Genomic DNA, 18,717 nt, shown 5'->3' on the forward strand with positions numbered 1-18,717 from the left:
CTGCTGTCAAGTACCCCAGCACACACACTCACAAAAAATGTAAAGTCAAAAATGCCAGCAGGACAGAAAATGAAAACACATGGGCTGCAGCTTCGAGGTGCAGAAAGGCAATATGTGTGAATCCAAAATTTGGCAGCAAGTGTTACATTACTGGTGTCCAGTTACTACGTATTGACAAAATGCTAACTGGAATGCCCTAAATACAATGAGGGAGGAGGAACAGGCCAAAGTAGTACAGCTGGAAGAATGCAGACGTAGATATAAGCATCAGACAGTTCCTTTTAATCATTACTGCAACCCAAGCTCATTCCTGCCGGCAACATATATTTCAACTGCAGCTAATTTAAATAATCACTCAGTGTTTATTTTCAGTATATAATTCATTACAATTTCCTTGAGTCAAAACTGATGTCTTTTAATTGTTTGTTTTGACCAACCGACACTGAATACTACAGAAATTTACAATGATTTAAAAGACAAAATCTTGCAGCAAATCTTGGTATTTGAGAAGCTGGAACCATTTCTTTCAATTGAGTCATCTACTGATTGTTTCAGCCCTACCTACATTTGCTGGGTAACACTGTATGGTATTCTTAATCCGAGCATCTGAGTCAGAAATAGCGTGAGTGAGACTTTGCCCACCAGCAACAATGAAGCTTAAATCTATGGACTTTTCTTCTGCTGTACTGTGAGTTATTTTGACAGTCCCTTGCTCTGTATTCCACCTCTGTCTGAGTATCTGCTGACTTGGGCTGGCTAGGTTGATTGCCTGAAGGCTTTGAGTTTACAGGTGGCTGGCTTTGAGGCAAAACCTTCAGAAAGAGAAAGTCATCTATCTGATGTCAGCTTTGCCAGGCTCAAAGAGAAAAAAAAACTAATTGGTCAATAGTAATTGAACAAGAGCATCCAGGAAGGAGAAGGTCAATATCAAATGTATTCCAATGTAGAAGAAAGATATTGTCATCTTCTATCTTCATTATTGAAACCGCTGTCTCTCCGGCAATGCTACTTCACCTTGTAGGCAATATTTAGATGAATAGCAATTCTTCAGGTAAAAAAAGTCCAGATTGCAGTGCTGCTTTCTTCTTTTGTCAGTGTTTAAATCTTTTAGCAGGCTGTAATGGAATGCAGCACATGGTCCTTGCAGAAATTTGTTCTCCCTGTTTGGGTTTTGATAAAGTAGAGTAAGATTGCATTTTCATTCATCAGGGTGAATACATTGTGAATACACTGCATGCCAATTTCCGAACTTTCCTTAGGCGACCTCATTTTTTTTCTCTCTCTCCCCCTCTCTTTCTGTCTTTTACGTGCATTCTTCTTCTAACCTTCAAAAACATGCTAGTTTGTATAGGATGCTTGCTGTGGTATTTGGTTTTTGCCACTCTTTTCTTAAATTCACTATTCTATAATAGTTTTTTTTTTTTTTAGAGTAAGATTCACCATCCCTTTCTTGCTGGTGTCTTGCATTCAGCCATTGTACCTTTATTTGCTCAGGTTCATCTTTGTCAGTGCTGAAACCAAGGGTCTGAAACCACTTGCCCTGTTGGCTGTTATAAGAAAAGTGTCAAATTCACCCCTGTCATCATTTGAGAGATTTATTAGTTGTAGGTTGTGGTGCACTTTGGGAGAATTGATTGCAAGTGTGTGGGCGATAATATTAAATTAGGCCTTGGGGTAAATGTATGACTTCCTTTAGACCCCAAGCTGATCTACTGCATCCTCTCCCCAAGCCCAGAGGAACTCTATGCACTCAGACTGCAGATGATACTCTGAAGACATCAGTGGGTCCCCAAGGTAGCAGCACAAAGGAAGATTAGGCACCCTTCTTCAAGGCTTTTGTTAAGTAATTCCACATCTGCTTTAATAATTCAAAGCGGCACCAGCAGAGCCTCCACACAAACAATATATGGTAACGTTGTGATCTCTGAGGCCGGGAGGAATTTTTATCTTTCCCTTTATGCTGTTTCGTGTGCTATAAACATGAGGTGGGCCTGCCAGGGAAACATATCCACACAAAAGGATCACACAGCTAGGCTCTTAGGTGTTGAACTATGTTTGTGTGTGTGTACATGTTTGAGTTACGTAGGTTGTGCTGTACTGTCACTCACTTGTAACATGAACCAATGTTGTACCACTGCCACTGAGGCACCTGTGGGACTCAAGCCCCCATGAGCAGCCTGTCTGCAGTATCTGTATGTGTGCATGAGTTTCGGTGTGTTTTCTGTGTGAACATGCCGATGAAATAAACATCACATGCACTTACTTCTGTCTCTCGAGGTGCTGAGGATAGGTAGTCATCCGTGGAAGCCATCCCTGTACGTCATGGGGGACAAAGCTGGCATGCAATGGCCTTAGCTGGAAATAAAATAAGACTTATCTAGCCGAATTTAACATCTTTATACGTACTGTATATATTTTCTAAAATCCAAACACAGGGGCATTTAGAGAGTCTAATATACACATCAGGTTTTAAATGTATTGTTTAGGGTTTTTGGACTCTTCTTAATAGCCCTTAAGGGGAACACTTCCTTTTTTTCTTTAGTTTTCTCTCCCTCTGACTCTCCTCCACTGCACCTGTTTTCAGCAATACCTTTGGGGCACAGCTTGAAGTGAATAATGTATGAGCGAGAAAGAGAATCAGAAAACCTTTGTGGACCTTCTGTCTGTCTCTCTGTCTGGCGGGCTGTCTGTCTGTCTTCCAACCCCTTTGTCTATGTATCTAAGTTTTTTTTTTCTCCCTAGGTTTCTCTCTCACTGGTAATTTTTAACTTGAATCCATCTGTGTCTGTCTCTTGCAGTGAGGTTTCTTGACTGTGGCCGAGGTGGTCTGGTGCGGTTTGAATGCAGTAATCCCTCTGACTTCCGGATAGAGGCCGACGGAGTAGTTTATGCTGCCAGGAGTCTTCAGCACTCTACACTCCCTGTGTCACCGTTGCTGATCAAGGCCAGTGACTCCACCACGCTGCAGCAATGGGTGACCCAAGTCAGGCTGATGCCCTCCACTCAATCCAGCCAGCAGGTGACTACACCTCAAACACTACTATAACATTTCTGACTTGTTTTGTCGATTGTCTGACTGATGTTACTGCCATAGAAAGGTGGAATGATCAATACTTCCCTCGTATCAAATAACATACGCTTATTAGACACACAGCACATTCACAGATGACTAGTTCCCGAATGCTGGCTCTACACTAGAGGATAATTGGGCAGATTTTGGGTCTCATTCACCCCTCCCAACTTTAGGGCGTTCCCAATTCCAGGCTGGTCTGAACCAGTTATCTGCCCAAACGATCCTGTAGTGTGAGGAGTTTACAGACATAATCTTAATGTTACTGACTTGATTTCCTGTAGCCTGAAAGAACAGAGATGGAATATTTAGCAGAAACCTGCAATAGCCAATGAGCAAGCTGATTGGGAAACATCACTACATAATATATTATTCTACCCAGCAATTGCCTGTAACTTCATACAAGCCCAGAGCACAGTAATATTAATATGGAACGGCGTCTGGAACGTCAGAGAATGTATGAAAATGACTACATTTCTAATGACCACAGGTTTCCCTTTCCCCTTGACCTGTGTACAAATAACAATATAGTTAGCTTGCACTAGCCTCATTTGAGACTAACAACACTTTATTTCCAACTCACCTCCAGCTCCTGCTACAAAATATATAAGCCATGCAGATTTTTTGGTGCAAACCATAGCACAAACAAATTGAACCAGCTGATGACCACGGTACACCTCCATGTTTGTTTTGTTTCGGTGAGACCTCAAGCCCCTGAAATTACCTCTGTGAAATCATTTAGTATATACACCAAGTGTGTGGTCTGGTGTCTGGTTGTCTGGTGTGTGTGCATTCTTACAATTAAAATATTAATACAAATTGGTTAAATGTGTTGTCATGTCTGTGGTCTCCCACATTATTAAAATTGGTTAAGATTTGAAAATTCTCTTGTGTGCACCAAGCCTAAATTGTAGCAGGTGTTCCAAGAGACTGGGTGGATGCTTGCTCATTAAAACTTAATGTGTCAATTTACTAGGGGCACAAACATATACTCAACACGGTCAGTGGGTATCAAGAGCAGATGCAAAATAGCTCCTCATAAAGTTGATTTCAGTGAACATGCCTTGTGATTGTGAGGTTATTGCCTTATCATCCAAAAAGGGACGCACCGCACCTCTTTCAGTACTTTGACGGGAAGCATCTGTCTGAGCTGTAGAGTGCCGCTCTAACCGTTCTGTTGGACGCGTTGTGCAGTCATCTGCAATTAGTTAGGATGACCGTGTGCTCATATGTCAACATTGTGGTTGGCCAAGGATCAGAGGAAGTGCACAAAAAAAGCACTGCACATGTCCTATCCGTCTGCCTTGTAACCAGGAAATGAAAAGAAGCTCTAAAGGCTGTGTTATTGCTGAGGTTTTAACTTCAGTGCCAGTGGATTATGTGATCCTGCTCAATTAGATAATATCTGTTGCTTTAAACTTACAGGATGCTACACAGTGACGCTAAACACACACAGACACAGACACACACAAGCTATTCTCAACTGGGTGTGCTGCTCCCTATCCTGACCCATTCTCTAGGGTTATAAGTGAGACTTAATGTGCATGTGTTTATAATAACTGCGGTAAGATCTTAAATCATTAGCCGTCTGGTGTCTTAATGAACACCCCCAAATGCAGTAATTGTGTTTGTTTTACAAAGACCAATGTGCTTTTCGTTTTAATCCCTGTAATACACTTAAACAAATGGCCACAAGTGGCCATTTCTAAATGTGTGGTGCAGCAGATAATCTCAGGAAAGATGGGCATCATATTTTATGTGGGTGCAGATTAAAAGTTAATGCCGACAGTTATGTGTGGTTACTGTCAGTGCTACGGGTGCAGTGGTCTGCTGGGCCGAAATTAAACTTGCAGCCGGTAATGATTTCATGGCTTTTCAAAACACCATCGTTAGCCAGTGACAGTCATTACTATAGGGGCTCCTGCAGGTATGTGATTTTAATGATACCATTAGTCACCGTTGTCGGTTGGTCAAAGGCAAATACATATGTGTCCCTAACAGGTAAACAAGACTTTCTACAGGTTTCCTTAGATGTTAAGTAAAAGTGAGAATCTCACATGGATTCTACATGTGTAAACAAATTATCAACTGTATCATCAGTGTCTGATCTGTATCTGTTGAGAGTTGTTGAATTTGTCCTGATTTGTCCGTAATGAAATCAGGGATTGACTTTCCTGTATCTTGCACATTTATGAGGTCCTGGGTGCTTATCTTCCCCCCAGCACAATTATTGTCATGAATCATCATGCATCTCTTAATCACATAAGCGATTAAATTTTTTTATTAGTGCTATGAATGCTGCAGCCTTGGGGAAACATTTTAATCAATGGCAGCCAAACAATATCCTCATTAACATGAGAGTGTCCTCGTCCACTATCATCACCTCTATCAGCACCTCAGCTCCACCGCAGTCCGTGAGTGGAAAATGTTTCAGAATCTGAAAGAGGCAATTTTTCTAAAAGGGCAAATACACACATGCGTAATCCTTTCCACACTCTCACACACACTCAGGCCGACACTCAGCCTAACACTCTCCTGGACTCTGAAGTAGACTAATAGTCAGAAGATGGAGGGGGTTCTGATAGTGTGGATGGGTGCAGACCTCCAGCGCACCAGAGATAGATGTGCGTTGGGCTGGACAAACCCACCATGCCATTCATCATTCCAGATGCAGGTTGCAAATAATTACTGCTCTCACTCGCACCCATTTTAATAGGGTAATAGATATTTCTGAAGCATGCCCCTTCGTTATCTGTCCGCTTGCCTCTCTGCATTTCCAATGTGTGAAAGCAGTATAATCGGATTTCAAACATGATTAGTGGAAGCTCTCCGACAGCTCCCCAGATGTTAGAGGAGGGGGAACGTGGGATATGGGTCACGATACAAGGTGGCAAAGTGGTAATTAATTTCTGTGTTTGCACAGAACATTTTGTAGTAGTTTCCTGGCCTTGAGTACCTCATAACCAATCAACATTCAAATAATTACAGGCAATAGTAAGGAAGATACTTCAAGGGACGTGACAGTTCCATTGAAATCCCAGCTATCATTCACTGACATTGACGGATTTTACATATTGTTTTTCTGTTTTCCTTCCCGCCGTGTTTTGTTCAAGGTTATTTTAACTTTCTCTGGCACTACTTCAGTCTTCTCAGTCTCTGGAGCAACATAGGCAATTTGAGCCATCTGTGTGTTTAGTGTCTGGCTTGCAGGTACCATCCTCCTTTGTTTCAAATCTCATTCATTACAGCCGAGGGAGGATGGCAGATCCATTATGGAAGCTGGTCTGTCTGTGTGGGTGCATTTTATCAGCACATAAGAAGAGGTCTGACATTTAAAGCAAACCAGCGCTGGTGCTGTGCGGCTGCCGCAGTAGCCACACCAAAGTGTTTCAAAGCATATCATCACATGTTGCACTGTGGATATTTTAAGCAAGAAAGAAAGTTGTGAAAGAATGGATTGTTTGATTGAACAGACATTTAGAGTAGGTATTACATTTGGAAGAGCTTATTAGGTTTTGCAGAAAATGGCAGCATGTTTGCTTTTATCACCACATCAATTTAATTTTGTGTAACAAAAAGGGAAGGGTCATTGGTCAGTCTACCATTGCAATAAGGTGTTGTGCTGTTGATCACAGAAATTACATGATCAGGATTAAGGCCTTCATTCCCACAGGGTAAACATGATGACTCTACAGCTACGCTAGCAGCTCTGTGAGGCTGTACTTATACAGTGATTTGAGCAAAATGCTCATGTCAGCATGCCAACATGCTTACAGTGATAATGATAACATTCTGCTGTTTAGCAGGTATAATGTTTAACATGTTTACCATCTTGGTTCAGCACGTTAACATGCTAACATTTACAACCTGGCACTCAACACAAATTACATGACAAATCCAGCCACGTGAAGTCAGTGGATCAGCAAAGTCAGTAGGAATAATTATCTAGAAACCACGAATGTTTGCATTACATTTCATGGCCATCCATCAGATGGTCTTAGGTGGACCAACTAACATTGCCATCCATAGTGCCATGTTGCTAGCGTGGCTAAAAATGTACATACTCAAATTTTACAGCATAGATGTGATCACCACCCAGCTCTTGAACTAAATCATTTCCTTTTCACAGGTCCAGGAAGTTGCCGTCCCTCCAGTCATGTCCAAGGATTTGAAGGAAATAGTGTTTCCGTCACGAAACACAGACAGCCAACTCAAACGCATGAAGAGAGACTGGGTCATCCCCCCAATCAATGTCCCAGAAAACTCACGAGGCCCATTCCCGCAAGAGCTTGTCCGGGTAACGTAGCTCACCCAAGCACACGCACATGCACACACACATGTGCGCACACACACACACACACACACACACGCACACACGCACACACACCACTCTCACAACTCCAAAGAAAATGCTTTTTGCTTGATTTGACAACCTTGTAGGCCCCTGTTGCCCCGAGCTCCCACTCAGAGGGTCACAGACATGAGTCTTATGCCTTCAACAAAATGCTTATATTTACAGCACTTTGCTAAAGGTCGGGGCTCTTTTTTACACTGTATTATTTATCTTTTCTTTCAGGGGGCAGTCGGTACCAATGTAACATGGTATTATTTATAAGCAGAGAGAAATCTGAAGTGCTCACCAGCACAATTGTTCCTCAGTTGCCTGTTAAGATATTATAGTCCTTTTATCATGGCTCAAGGACACGCACGGCCCAGTTCATTTGCAACAATTCTTTGGTTGGGGCTGGGTGTGGGTAGCTAACAGAGGACAAGCAATACTTAAAGAAGCAATACTAAGAAGAAATAGATCCCTTTTCAGCAAATTAAGTTGACTTCCTTACTGAATGTTAAGTCCTGTACATGCCATTTGTGTGTATTATATTTAATCCGGCCATATTAGAAGGGATGTTTCTGGACTTTAGTGGATGATATCAGGATGAGGAAATACTTTGTTTGCTCAGCATGGATCTGGGGTGTAGGCACAGAGGGTCTCGGCTTACAGGGCAAACAGGATAGACAGCGCAGCCAAGACAGAACTTCAATACTACACAGACACACACACTCTTTATATGCACTCTTTTACTTACACAGCACCCTATTTTTAAACCAGTGCTGAAATGACAAGTCGTTAAATGAGTCAATCTAAAGGACGTTATTGGTAATTTTAATAAATAACTGAATAATAAAGATTTGCTGGGTATAGCTTCTCAGAAGTCGGATCTGCTTTTCTGTTTATTGTTGATATAATTGAATACTTCTAAAAATCTAAAGACATCTCTATGCAATCCAACGAAATTTCTAGAAAATTATAAACAATAAATAATTGTCAGAAAATAAAGATTCATAATGTAATTAAGTTGTAGCTATAACTTTGATGCATTCTGTTATTGTGAATATTAGATAAATTAGCCAATTGAGCCAGTATAGTGACCAGTACTAGTTTACTGCAGTTTATCGTCAAATTTAAGGGATCTAAAACACATTCCTTTGTTTTCAGATTTTTCTTTACCTCTCTAATATTTGTATGAGCCTCAAAAATCTGGTATGTTTCAGGTCCTAGTTAACATTGTTGGGGAGCATTCATTAACAAATCTCAACATCCACAGATTCGGTCGGACCATGACAAAAACCGGTCCCTCAGATACAGTGTGACAGGCCCTGGCGCTGACCAGCCTCCCACTGGCATCTTCATCATCGACCCGATCTCTGGAGAGTTATCAGTGAACAAGCCCCTGGATCGAGAGCACATCCCCAGCTTCCATGTAAGTTTGACACAATGGCTCGTACTAAAAAAACCCTTGGTAATGATCTCTATTATTTGCAAATGGTTTTTTCAGCCTACTTCATCAAGAGAAATGTGTTCTGTCTGGTGGTGCTGTACATTCCTGCCAGTTGGCATGTGCTCAAGGGTCATGTGTAGCCTAAACTGCCTCCTCAGACTCAATAAAGACTGGGGTCTCCCAGGAAATCTGACTTATCCGTCTGAGAATTTAAGGGATTTAACGTGATGTTTGACGAGTGATGTGATGAATGAATTGGGTGGGTGTGTGTGTGTGTGTTAAATACATTACGAGAACCTCAGCTCCTTGTAAAGCTGCTTTATTCATTAGTGGTTCTTCCATGATATTGCTATGGTCTTTAAATTACATAGCTGCATTTTTAATCGTATATTTTCATGTGCTTTAACACAAACACATCAAGCAAGTAAAACAATGGAACATATTCATCTAAAGGAGTCTACTTGCGTTATATTTGAAAGTCACAAAAGACTCAACAAAAAAGCTTCATAGATTTCCTAACTGGTTCAGTTTAAGTGAACTGTATGTGAACTGTAAACTGGAGAGCAACACAGGAGCAGATCAGTATTGAGTGTGCTACTGATATGTGAGTTTGGCAATTAATTTTGCTGTAGGCAATCAATACTGTAACATAGATTCATTGATTAATATGCACTTGAACTACACTATAAGGTAAACATGCACAGGCATATGATGTATATTGTGAAGAGCCTGTAGATTTTTCAATATATACCACATTGCTTATATTTACTCTAGAGCACGAGTCCTGTGTCACGCACCAAACCTGCAGTTTAGTGTCTGTAGGAAAAACATGTACTCGAGGTGCAAAAAGATTCAGCCGATCGGATTTGTTTTCGTAAAACACAACTGAACCTATGCTGAACCAGTGTTAGGCAACTGCACTGAGTGTATGTGTTTCAAGAAACAACTATAAAAATGCAGCTAGAATGCTTGTGTTGTTGTCAACTCTGGCAGGTATCAGACTAAATCTAATCTCTGTTTGTCTTTTTCCCTGCACGTGATAGAGCTAGTAGAGGGAAAAACTTCTTCTTTACAAAGAGAGAATTCCTCACTTGGTCACACCACTTTGAAATAAAGAGGCTTTCCTGAACCTCTGCGCTTCTACATGCATTGAAAGATTTTAATTATGGTTTGCGGGGTTAATTATCACAGCAGTTTAATGGGTGATATTCAGTAAGTGGTTTCTCCCAACATATTGTTTGCACAGTTGATAACAGTCTTCGCTTGAACAGTTGTACAGTCCAGATGTGTTTGTGTTTTCCTCCAGCTGAGAGCTCATGCAGTGGACCTGAATGGCAACCAGGTAGAAAACCCTATTGACATTGTGATCAATGTAATCGACATGAACGACAACAGACCCGAGTTCACCCATCAGATCTGGAACGGCAGTGTCCCAGAGGGTTCCAAGCCAGGTAATATACCACATAAAGCCGTGCGCAGCACCGCACTGTATGAGCAAACGATTGGCTGTAGTCTGAGCCTCCACTTCCACATGATGCCATAGTGTTAGCAGATCAAAGGGCATTGATAGCATTCCTGGGGTGGCCACTTTGTTAACTTTGCTTCTGCTGTATTAAAGCGATCAGTGGACTTTTAAGATCACCAGAAAGAACATTAGATGTCTATATTACAAAACTACAATTCTAACACTGATCAAATAGCACTGTTCGCTCAACTTCTACTGTCTTTTGATAGGCACAAAAAGAAAAGAAATAAATGGACACATAACATGTATTTCTATCTTGTCTCTGTCTTTCTATCCTGTAGGAACATTTGTTATGACAGTAACGTCCATTGACAAAGATGACCCCAAAACTGCTAATGGGATGCTGCGTTACAAGATCCTGTCTCAGAATCCAGAGAGTCCGACCTCCAATATGTTCACCATCAACAATAAAACAGGAGGCATCATCACGGTGGCAGCAGGCCTGGACAGAGAGGTGACTGACACTTTTGTTTTTTTGTTGCCCTTCATTTCTTCACTCTTTCGCTTTACCTTCTCCTACATCTGTTTATGGGATAGCTTTCCCTTTCTTGATTTCATACACTTTAATGTGTTTGCCATTCTCTTCCCTATTTAGTGTTTATGAACGTAGACTTATTATAAAATAGTCAGCATTTAAGTGAAACCTTCATTAGCAAGGCCATCCATTATATTAACTCATTTTCGTTCTGCATTTGCAGCTTGTTGTAGATGTAGATCAACATATCCATTTTCCATGTTTACATAAATGGGTTGTACATTTTTTATATGATGACAAAACACAGCTTGAATATCTTTGCTAATATCCAGACTGTCTGAGAGCTAATGAGCCAAAGTGAATTTTGCTGATTATCAGCTAAATGAGAAGTAGAAATGGACTTGGCTCTTTCACACTTATTTACTCTTACAAGGATGCAGCGTGCATCACTGAGCAGCTAAATGTTTCCCTTCCCTCATTCTCGCCTTCTGTGTTTTTTTTTTGTCTAAAGCAGGGGCTTTACTTGCATTTTCTTTCTCTCTATTTCCTGTGCTGTAAATGCTACCACTCTCTAATTTAATTGGATCGCATGGCTGTTTGAGAAAATAAATAAAATAGTATAGAAAGCTGGAGCCAGTTGGTGCAATTCTAGCGAGGGCAATCTGGCTAGGTGGCTGCTCAATCACTTCCGCCCTGGGGCCGCCGTTTTATGTCTGCCAGTTGCCACCATGAAAGTAATTTGCCCGACTCTCATTACCTAGCAACTGGGCCGTCACCTGAGTGGCTTTTAATGTGAAAAGAGTCATTTGTTAGCTTCATGATGGTGTACATAGCAGAGGTGTAAGTTTCACACATCCACTCGCAAACTCACATCCCCCCATAGGGAATAATCAGATTTATATAAAAAGCCACCATTAGCCATCATAATTAAGAAGCTATCCAATTCAGATTTGTTTCATTTTAGTTGAAAACATTAATACTCATGCACATTGAGAAACCAGCTTATTAGAGAGACTTGTAAAGTGTATCATAATCCAATACAATAGCCCAGAAATAAATCTTCATGGAGCTTATAATGCTCACTTTTTGCTGACACTGAGTCAAGAGAGGTGTTGATTCAACCGTGAGGTCATTTTTGAGGCTGTAATTTGTGGTAGTTTTGTAATGAACTGAATTATATACAACAGTGTTTCTAATCTTTTGCCTATCCTCATTTGCATACTTGACAGGGGGATTATATATTATCAAATGCTCAACATAATGTAGTTCAAAATAACAACACATCTCACTTCACTGTTAAAATTGCTACATCATTGCCATACAAAAAATTATGTCTTCATCCTGTTATTGTTACTCTTCCCTCCCCCTCCAGAAAGTGCCCCAGTACACACTGATCATCCAGGCCACTGACATGGAAGGCAACCCCATGTACGGCCTCTCCAACACAGCCACTGCTGTCATCAGAGTCACTGACATTAATGACAATCCACCGGAGTTTACTGCTGAGACGGTAAGGAACAAACTCATATCTAAGGCAACACAGTAATCTTAGTGAGAGGGAAGCATCTCAAGGACCCTCATGTCACCCCAATGTAGATATATGCACTGAACCATCAGTTCTGCTCACTTACCTAGTTCTGCTTGCCCAGCATTTCCGAAGTCATACAGATACACAAGAAGCCAGCCATGTGCAAAGTGTTATATCCCCCTCCAAATGTTGACACATACTGCTACGGGGATGTCTGCCCAAGTGAAGGAGGCACTTACCGTGCTTGCGAATCACTGAAATTTGTAATGCCACTGTTGTGCTATCAGGGGAGAGCAGGGAATGAGATGACCATGACGACATGATAAGTTACCTTAGATGTCTATTTACCCGAGATTGGTCCTGCTGTGCTGTGTAAGGCAAGGCCCGGTGTGTTTTCTGCTGCCACAGCAGTATCACTAACAGCTCGCTGTTCTGTACGTTCATGGTTTATTCATGCAGTTTTTCGGCGAGGTGCCTGAAAACCGTGTGAATGTCATTGTGGCCAACCTGACGGTGACTGACAAGGACCAGCCCAACACGCCAGCCTGGAATGCTGTCTACAAAATCACCGGGGGCGACCCCACTGGCAGGTTCTCTGTGCCCACTGATCCAACCACTAACGAGGGCCTGGTCACGGTCGTCAAGGTAAGTCCCCTCTTCAAGCTCCGCCCTTTCCCTCAGAGATGAATAGTAAATTATACTGTGTATGCTATACTGAGATGTCTGGGGGTGGTTGGCTCTGCATTATTTTTTGTCAGTTTGGATATTCTATCAGTATATCTATAACATTTCAGAATTTATTTTAATTACATTGAATTTGATAAAAGTGAAGATGTCATGCTTAGTATAGCGTAAGAGCTACTAGCAAATTCTCATCTTGAATTTTGTGTCGATTCAAATTCATAATACATTATTAAAACTTAGAACAAAATTTTAAAATTCAGAACACATTCCAGATGAAATTGGTTGGTTGCACACCTCTTACAGCAGCTCTCTTGCTGTTGTGTATCCTTGAACTGGCCACAAAAGGACACAGTCTCCTTATCTCATCTCACTATCTACAGTGAGCTTTCACAATAACAGCTTTTTAGCCAAGAGGAAGAAAAAGCCTTCATTCTTTGCATAGCTCTCTCACCAGTTTCACATAACCAAAAATGTTATGTGATATCATTTATCTTGCATTTTGATTTTGATTTTCTCTCTCTATTCTCTCTTTTACTGTTTTCCAGCCTATTGACTATGAAATCAGTAGGACATATGTGCTGACAGTGGAGGCGAAGAATGAGATCCCCCTGGCCAGAGGCATCCACTCTCCTCGTCAGTCCACTGCCACAGTCTCCATCAGAGTGATAGATGTCAACGAGAGCCCCTACTTTGAGCCCAACCCCAAACTCATTAAACTGGAAGAGGGAATGATGCCTGAGTCAACTCTGACTACCTTCACTGCACAGGACCCTGATCGCTTCATGCAGCAAACTATCAGGTACTTTACAGTAAAACGAAAAAATAATAATACTGAGAAAGCTGTGCTTGAAACATTACACATCTTAAGATGAATCGGGTCCAATGCCTTCCCACTTAAAAATATGGCACAGATGTTTAAATTACGTTTTTTTTTTGTTTTTGTTTTTTTACAAAAGTGATAAGAACAATGGTTAATTATTGATTATGTAATGCCCTATATGTGACAGTAGAATGACAGGATGGATTAAGAGAACTGTACACTGCTGTTTTCTCCATCATTCCTTCTGAAATAACCCTAAGCAGCCAGCATGTCTCCATCTGATTCTTGGTGAACAAGAATTTTTTTTCCTTTTCATCATCAGATGTCTTGCTGCACAGCTGTTTGGCCGTTGATGAGTTTATCTACCTGAAAACAGCCATTAGAAATAATTTGTCCCACAAATTAGTTTGAGCTACTGATAACAACAAACCAGTTTGGTCTCCCCTGACAGGCTGTTCTCAAAAGTTAGAATAATTATGTAAAATGTATGACATCTAAAATATTTATTCTGTGTCAACAAATTAAAAAAAAAAAGCATGTGTAGAAGAAAGAGATGCCAAACTGGTAATAGAGACCAAATTCATCAACTAGAGTTCCTTCTGCAGAAAAAAAATTGAACCTTTTTCAACTTTATCACTACTTTTAAAAAGAACTTCCAGATAACTCCCCACAGGAAATTCAGCTTAAAATGGATGAAGTGAGTCTTTAAACCTCTATTGTTCCTTCCCTCAGATACTCCAAACTCTCAGATCCAGCCAACTGGCTGAGGATTGACCCCAACACCGGCCGTATCTCAACAATTGCCATTTTGGACCGAGAGTCACCTTTTGTGAAGAACAGTTTGTACAACGCAACATTCCTGGCTTCTGACAGTGGTTAGTAACCATTGAAGTGATACTACAGTTGCCAAAAATACCTTGTTGAGGTTCTGTGATGCACTGGTTACATGGTCTAGGTGTTTTAGCCAGGCTGTTACACAAGCACTCTATTCTAGGCCATTATTGTTAGAGCATTCAGGAGGAGATAATGCCGCCTTTTCGAAAGGAAGTCTAGCACATGTCTAATGTAGCCTCGCTCTCAAAGGTCAATCTTCCACCCAGCATCACTTTGACTACCACTGTGATGTTTTTCACCTGAAGCCAGTGCACAAACGCACTGTATTTCTTCAAAAAAAAAACTACATCACTTACAGCCACAATGATATCCTCCATGCTTGAAGGTCAACCATGCGCTTGGCCCGTCTGGAACGCTGACCATCGTAGTTGAAGGTTAATGTGCTAGCAATCCCAGAACCATCCAGCATGGGGATATATTCACCTCTTCCCTGCACTGGTGGGATTTACCTCTGTTCAGGTTTACCCTGTTCTCCGGAGCATAGCTTAGGCCAATAGGCTTAAAAACTCTACCAATAAAGAGGTTTCTCAGCATTAATGGGTCAGGATTGGATGACTAGCTCCTTTGAGCGTGGCCTGAATGGTAAAAAAGCCTCTTAGCTGAGTGAATACATAGAGGAGCCTGAGAGAAGCGACAGTGGGCTCTGTTTGTCTGCTTTAGTATTCCCATCCCGTGTCCTTCGTCAGGAAGACGTTCTTCAGGCACACACACACACACACACACACACACACACACACACCCACACACACACACACACACACACACACACACACACACACACACACACACACACTTTAGCCAAATGTTCTGATATCTCCCTCTTTCTGTCTACCTCCTCACTTGAGATTAGATTCTCAGATCAGTATGCAGTTTGGATGGGTCTTCTCCCACTAGAGTAAATAGCTGTTTAGAGTGTCTTTATAGCATGAGGCCCAAAAAATAAACTTCATACTTCACTTTCCTCCATCAAATGCATATTGAGTGCAAAATGAGGGCTGGAATTTCAATACTATATATATTGCTAACCATATGGAAATTTAAGAAAAAATCTTTTCTCATAAATATGTATGTGCTAAGTATGTGAGTCATTTTATGGTCCATGCAGGTGTACCTCCAGCAAGTGGCACAGGTACTCTCCAGATCTACCTGCTAGATATCAACGACAACGCTCCCAGGGTGTTCCCTCAGGAGGCGGAGATATGTGAAAAGCCAGAACCAAATGCCATCAACATCACTGCACTCGATGGAGACCTGAACCCGAACGCGGGGCCATTTGCCTTTGAGTTAGCCCACAGGCCCTCTGATGTTCGGAGAAACTGGACCATCACAAGAATCAGTGGTAAGACAAATAAGGCTAATTAGAATCATATCAGGCTACTTATACTGTACATATGAGCAAAACCCTGGGCTGCGAAATGCCTGAGATAACCTGTCAAGGACATTGATTCATCTTTTTGGAGCTGGCCTTCATTTATATTCATTACTGGAAAGTGAAAGGAGAGAAAGTGACCATTTTCAGCCTTTTTCAATCAGTGGCATTTAATAATCAGAAAGAAAACTGTAAAATATCTAGGTCAATGTATGTATGTATATATATATATATATACACACACACACACACACACACATATATATACACATATATGTCTGTTGTTCAGTAATTAAAGCTTGAGACTTTGATCTGTGATCCCTGTTAGCAACAGTTAAAATTTTGTGTAAATAGCACACTGCAGAAGGGTCAGGTAGAGCTGGGATCCACAGTATAATATTATATTAACCTCACCAAACTGTCATTAATTGTTTATGGTAATTTCAAACAAAAATACATGAGTGGAAGAACTCATTTGTTGTATTTTCGCTATTAGATAGTGTGAGCTGAAATGCAGTGAATATATCTTAATAGGATAATGGCATTTGGATTATCGCAGCTAGGAATTTAGCCTAAGCAGCATTATCAAAAGGTATTCAGTAGATTTATAAGCTCCAAATCTAAATCCTGACCATGTTTTGGATTAGATATGCTGATGCAACTTCCAGGTATGAATTTATGCTGCATATTTGTGGTAATAAGTGTGTAATCGTACTGTGAACATGGTCTATACAAACGACTATTCAGAGTTTTGGTTTAATCCCCTCTGAAAGAATTATCTGCTAAAGAAACATGATGTTATTTTATATTTAATCACATTAACTTGCACAATCTCTCAGTACTTCATATTTATGTCCTCTGAAAAGGAGCCATCATAGATCAGTCACCCACTCTTTTTTTTTGTCTTTCTTCCTCTCCGTCTCTCAGGTGACTACGCTCAGGTGAGCCTGAAGATTGGCTTCCTTGAAAGTGGTATCTATGAGATCCCCATCATAATCACGGACTCAGGCAACCTGCCCATGTCCAACACCTCCTACCTGCGGATTAAAGTGTGCCAGTGTGACATCAACGGGGACTGCACTGACCAGCAGCACATCATAGCCGCCGGTCTGGGCACGGGGGCCATCATATCCATCCTCCTCTGCATCATCATCCTCCTCAGTGAGTGTCTCAGTGCCTCTCTCAATCAGCACATCACATACACACACAGGGATTATAAAGACGGCTAAACATTATCTGAGATACTACTAGATTACTGTAGGATTACCAAAAAGATCAGGGCCCCTATCCAAGCTCTAAAACATCGGATCCGATTACATCTGTACGAAAATATGTAAGTTATTATGTTTTGTAATATGAGATCCCTCTCTCTCTCTCTGTCTGTCTGTCAGTTCTCGTGCTGCTGTTTGTTGTGTGGATGAAGCGCCGTGACAAGGAGCGTCAAGCCAAGCAGCTCCTCATTGATCCCGAAGATGACGTGAGAGACAACATTCTCAAGTATGATGAGGAAGGTGGAGGAGAGGAGGATCAGGTAAGAATCACGTGTTAAACACACAAAGTGTAGACTCCTTTTAAAAATTCTTTGAGTTATTTTAAAGGCTCTGAAAACATATTTTCACAGTCAGCTTCTTCCTGTTAGCGTACCCTACATCAACAGTTGCCAAATTAAGAACAGTTTTGATTTTCCAAATGAAAGATTTCGGTCTCTGCTTCTTTGTCTGTGTCCTGTCTCATTGGTTCACAGGGTGATGTCACACACACTCAGATCACCAGTCAGGATTTAGCCACATGTAAATCAGAATCTGACTACGGTTGTGTGGGTGTTTGCTTTTTTCTTGCCACAGATCAAACTCCCACAGTCCTGTTGCAGCAGATAAGATGACTTTTTGAATGTTAAATTGGTGATAGATAATACCTTTCTGCCTGAAGTTACACTTTTAGTATCACTCATTTAGACATGAATGTTTACATTAATGGACAAATACTTCAGATCTGAAACCAGGTTTTCGGGATCTTTTAAGGTTTACTTTAGCGCATTTTACCTACATGCAGTAGCTCAGTAGAGAGTGACATTTCTTTGAAAGGGTGACATGTGACGGAGTGTGTGGTCTTTGTCAGGGGGGAACATTCAGGTCACATCTACACAGCACAGTAGCAGTTTGTGTATAACTGAGGCAGCATAAGGACAAAGAGGACCACCTAGTCTTTTTCTGCAAGCATACATACTGCATACTTAGAATGCATTCTTTCTAGTGTTACTCCTGCTCATTATGCTGCTCTAAGATACACCTCGCAGTCATTCACAATGAGGAGTAAGACAGCTTTCACTGGAAATTGGAAATGGTAGGGTTTTTTTTTTTTTTCTAGAGAGGAGCTGGGAATCGAAGCCTGGAGTCAATAAGGCAAATACATTTTGATCCAATCGGTTCTGGAAATATTGGAAATGTTTCCTCAGCTGGAACTGGTTCTCACTCAACAACCCTAACACACAAAAACACATATACTCAATAGAAATGCAGTGCCACAGGCATCAATAAAGTCACATCTCTGTAAAGTCACATCTCCCTGTGCA

General features: G+C 41.1%; 1 protein-coding gene across 1 annotated transcript in view; it reads left to right on the top strand.

The window, feature by feature from the left end:
• cdh2 (cadherin 2) overlaps positions 1–18,717 on the top strand; it is a 60,677-nt gene that overhangs the window by 34,574 nt on the left and 7,386 nt on the right. The window contains exons 3-14 of the mRNA XM_022757900.1: positions 2,799–3,019; positions 7,200–7,367; positions 8,677–8,832; positions 10,157–10,301; positions 10,657–10,829; positions 12,223–12,360; positions 12,838–13,023; positions 13,608–13,861; positions 14,615–14,757; positions 15,882–16,115; positions 17,073–17,306; positions 17,537–17,676. Coding sequence (XP_022613621.1) covers positions 2,799–3,019; positions 7,200–7,367; positions 8,677–8,832; positions 10,157–10,301; positions 10,657–10,829; positions 12,223–12,360; positions 12,838–13,023; positions 13,608–13,861; positions 14,615–14,757; positions 15,882–16,115; positions 17,073–17,306; positions 17,537–17,676 — 2,192 coding nt within the window. The remainder of the gene's footprint in view (positions 1–2,798; positions 3,020–7,199; positions 7,368–8,676; positions 8,833–10,156; positions 10,302–10,656; positions 10,830–12,222; positions 12,361–12,837; positions 13,024–13,607; positions 13,862–14,614; positions 14,758–15,881; positions 16,116–17,072; positions 17,307–17,536; positions 17,677–18,717) is intronic.

The sequence above is a fragment of the Seriola dumerili genome, unplaced genomic scaffold (genome assembly GCF_002260705.1).
Source record: "Seriola dumerili isolate Sdu_G_001 unplaced genomic scaffold, Sdu_1.0 BDQW01000291.1, whole genome shotgun sequence".
NCBI classification, from domain to species: Eukaryota; Metazoa; Chordata; class Actinopteri; order Carangiformes; family Carangidae; genus Seriola; species Seriola dumerili.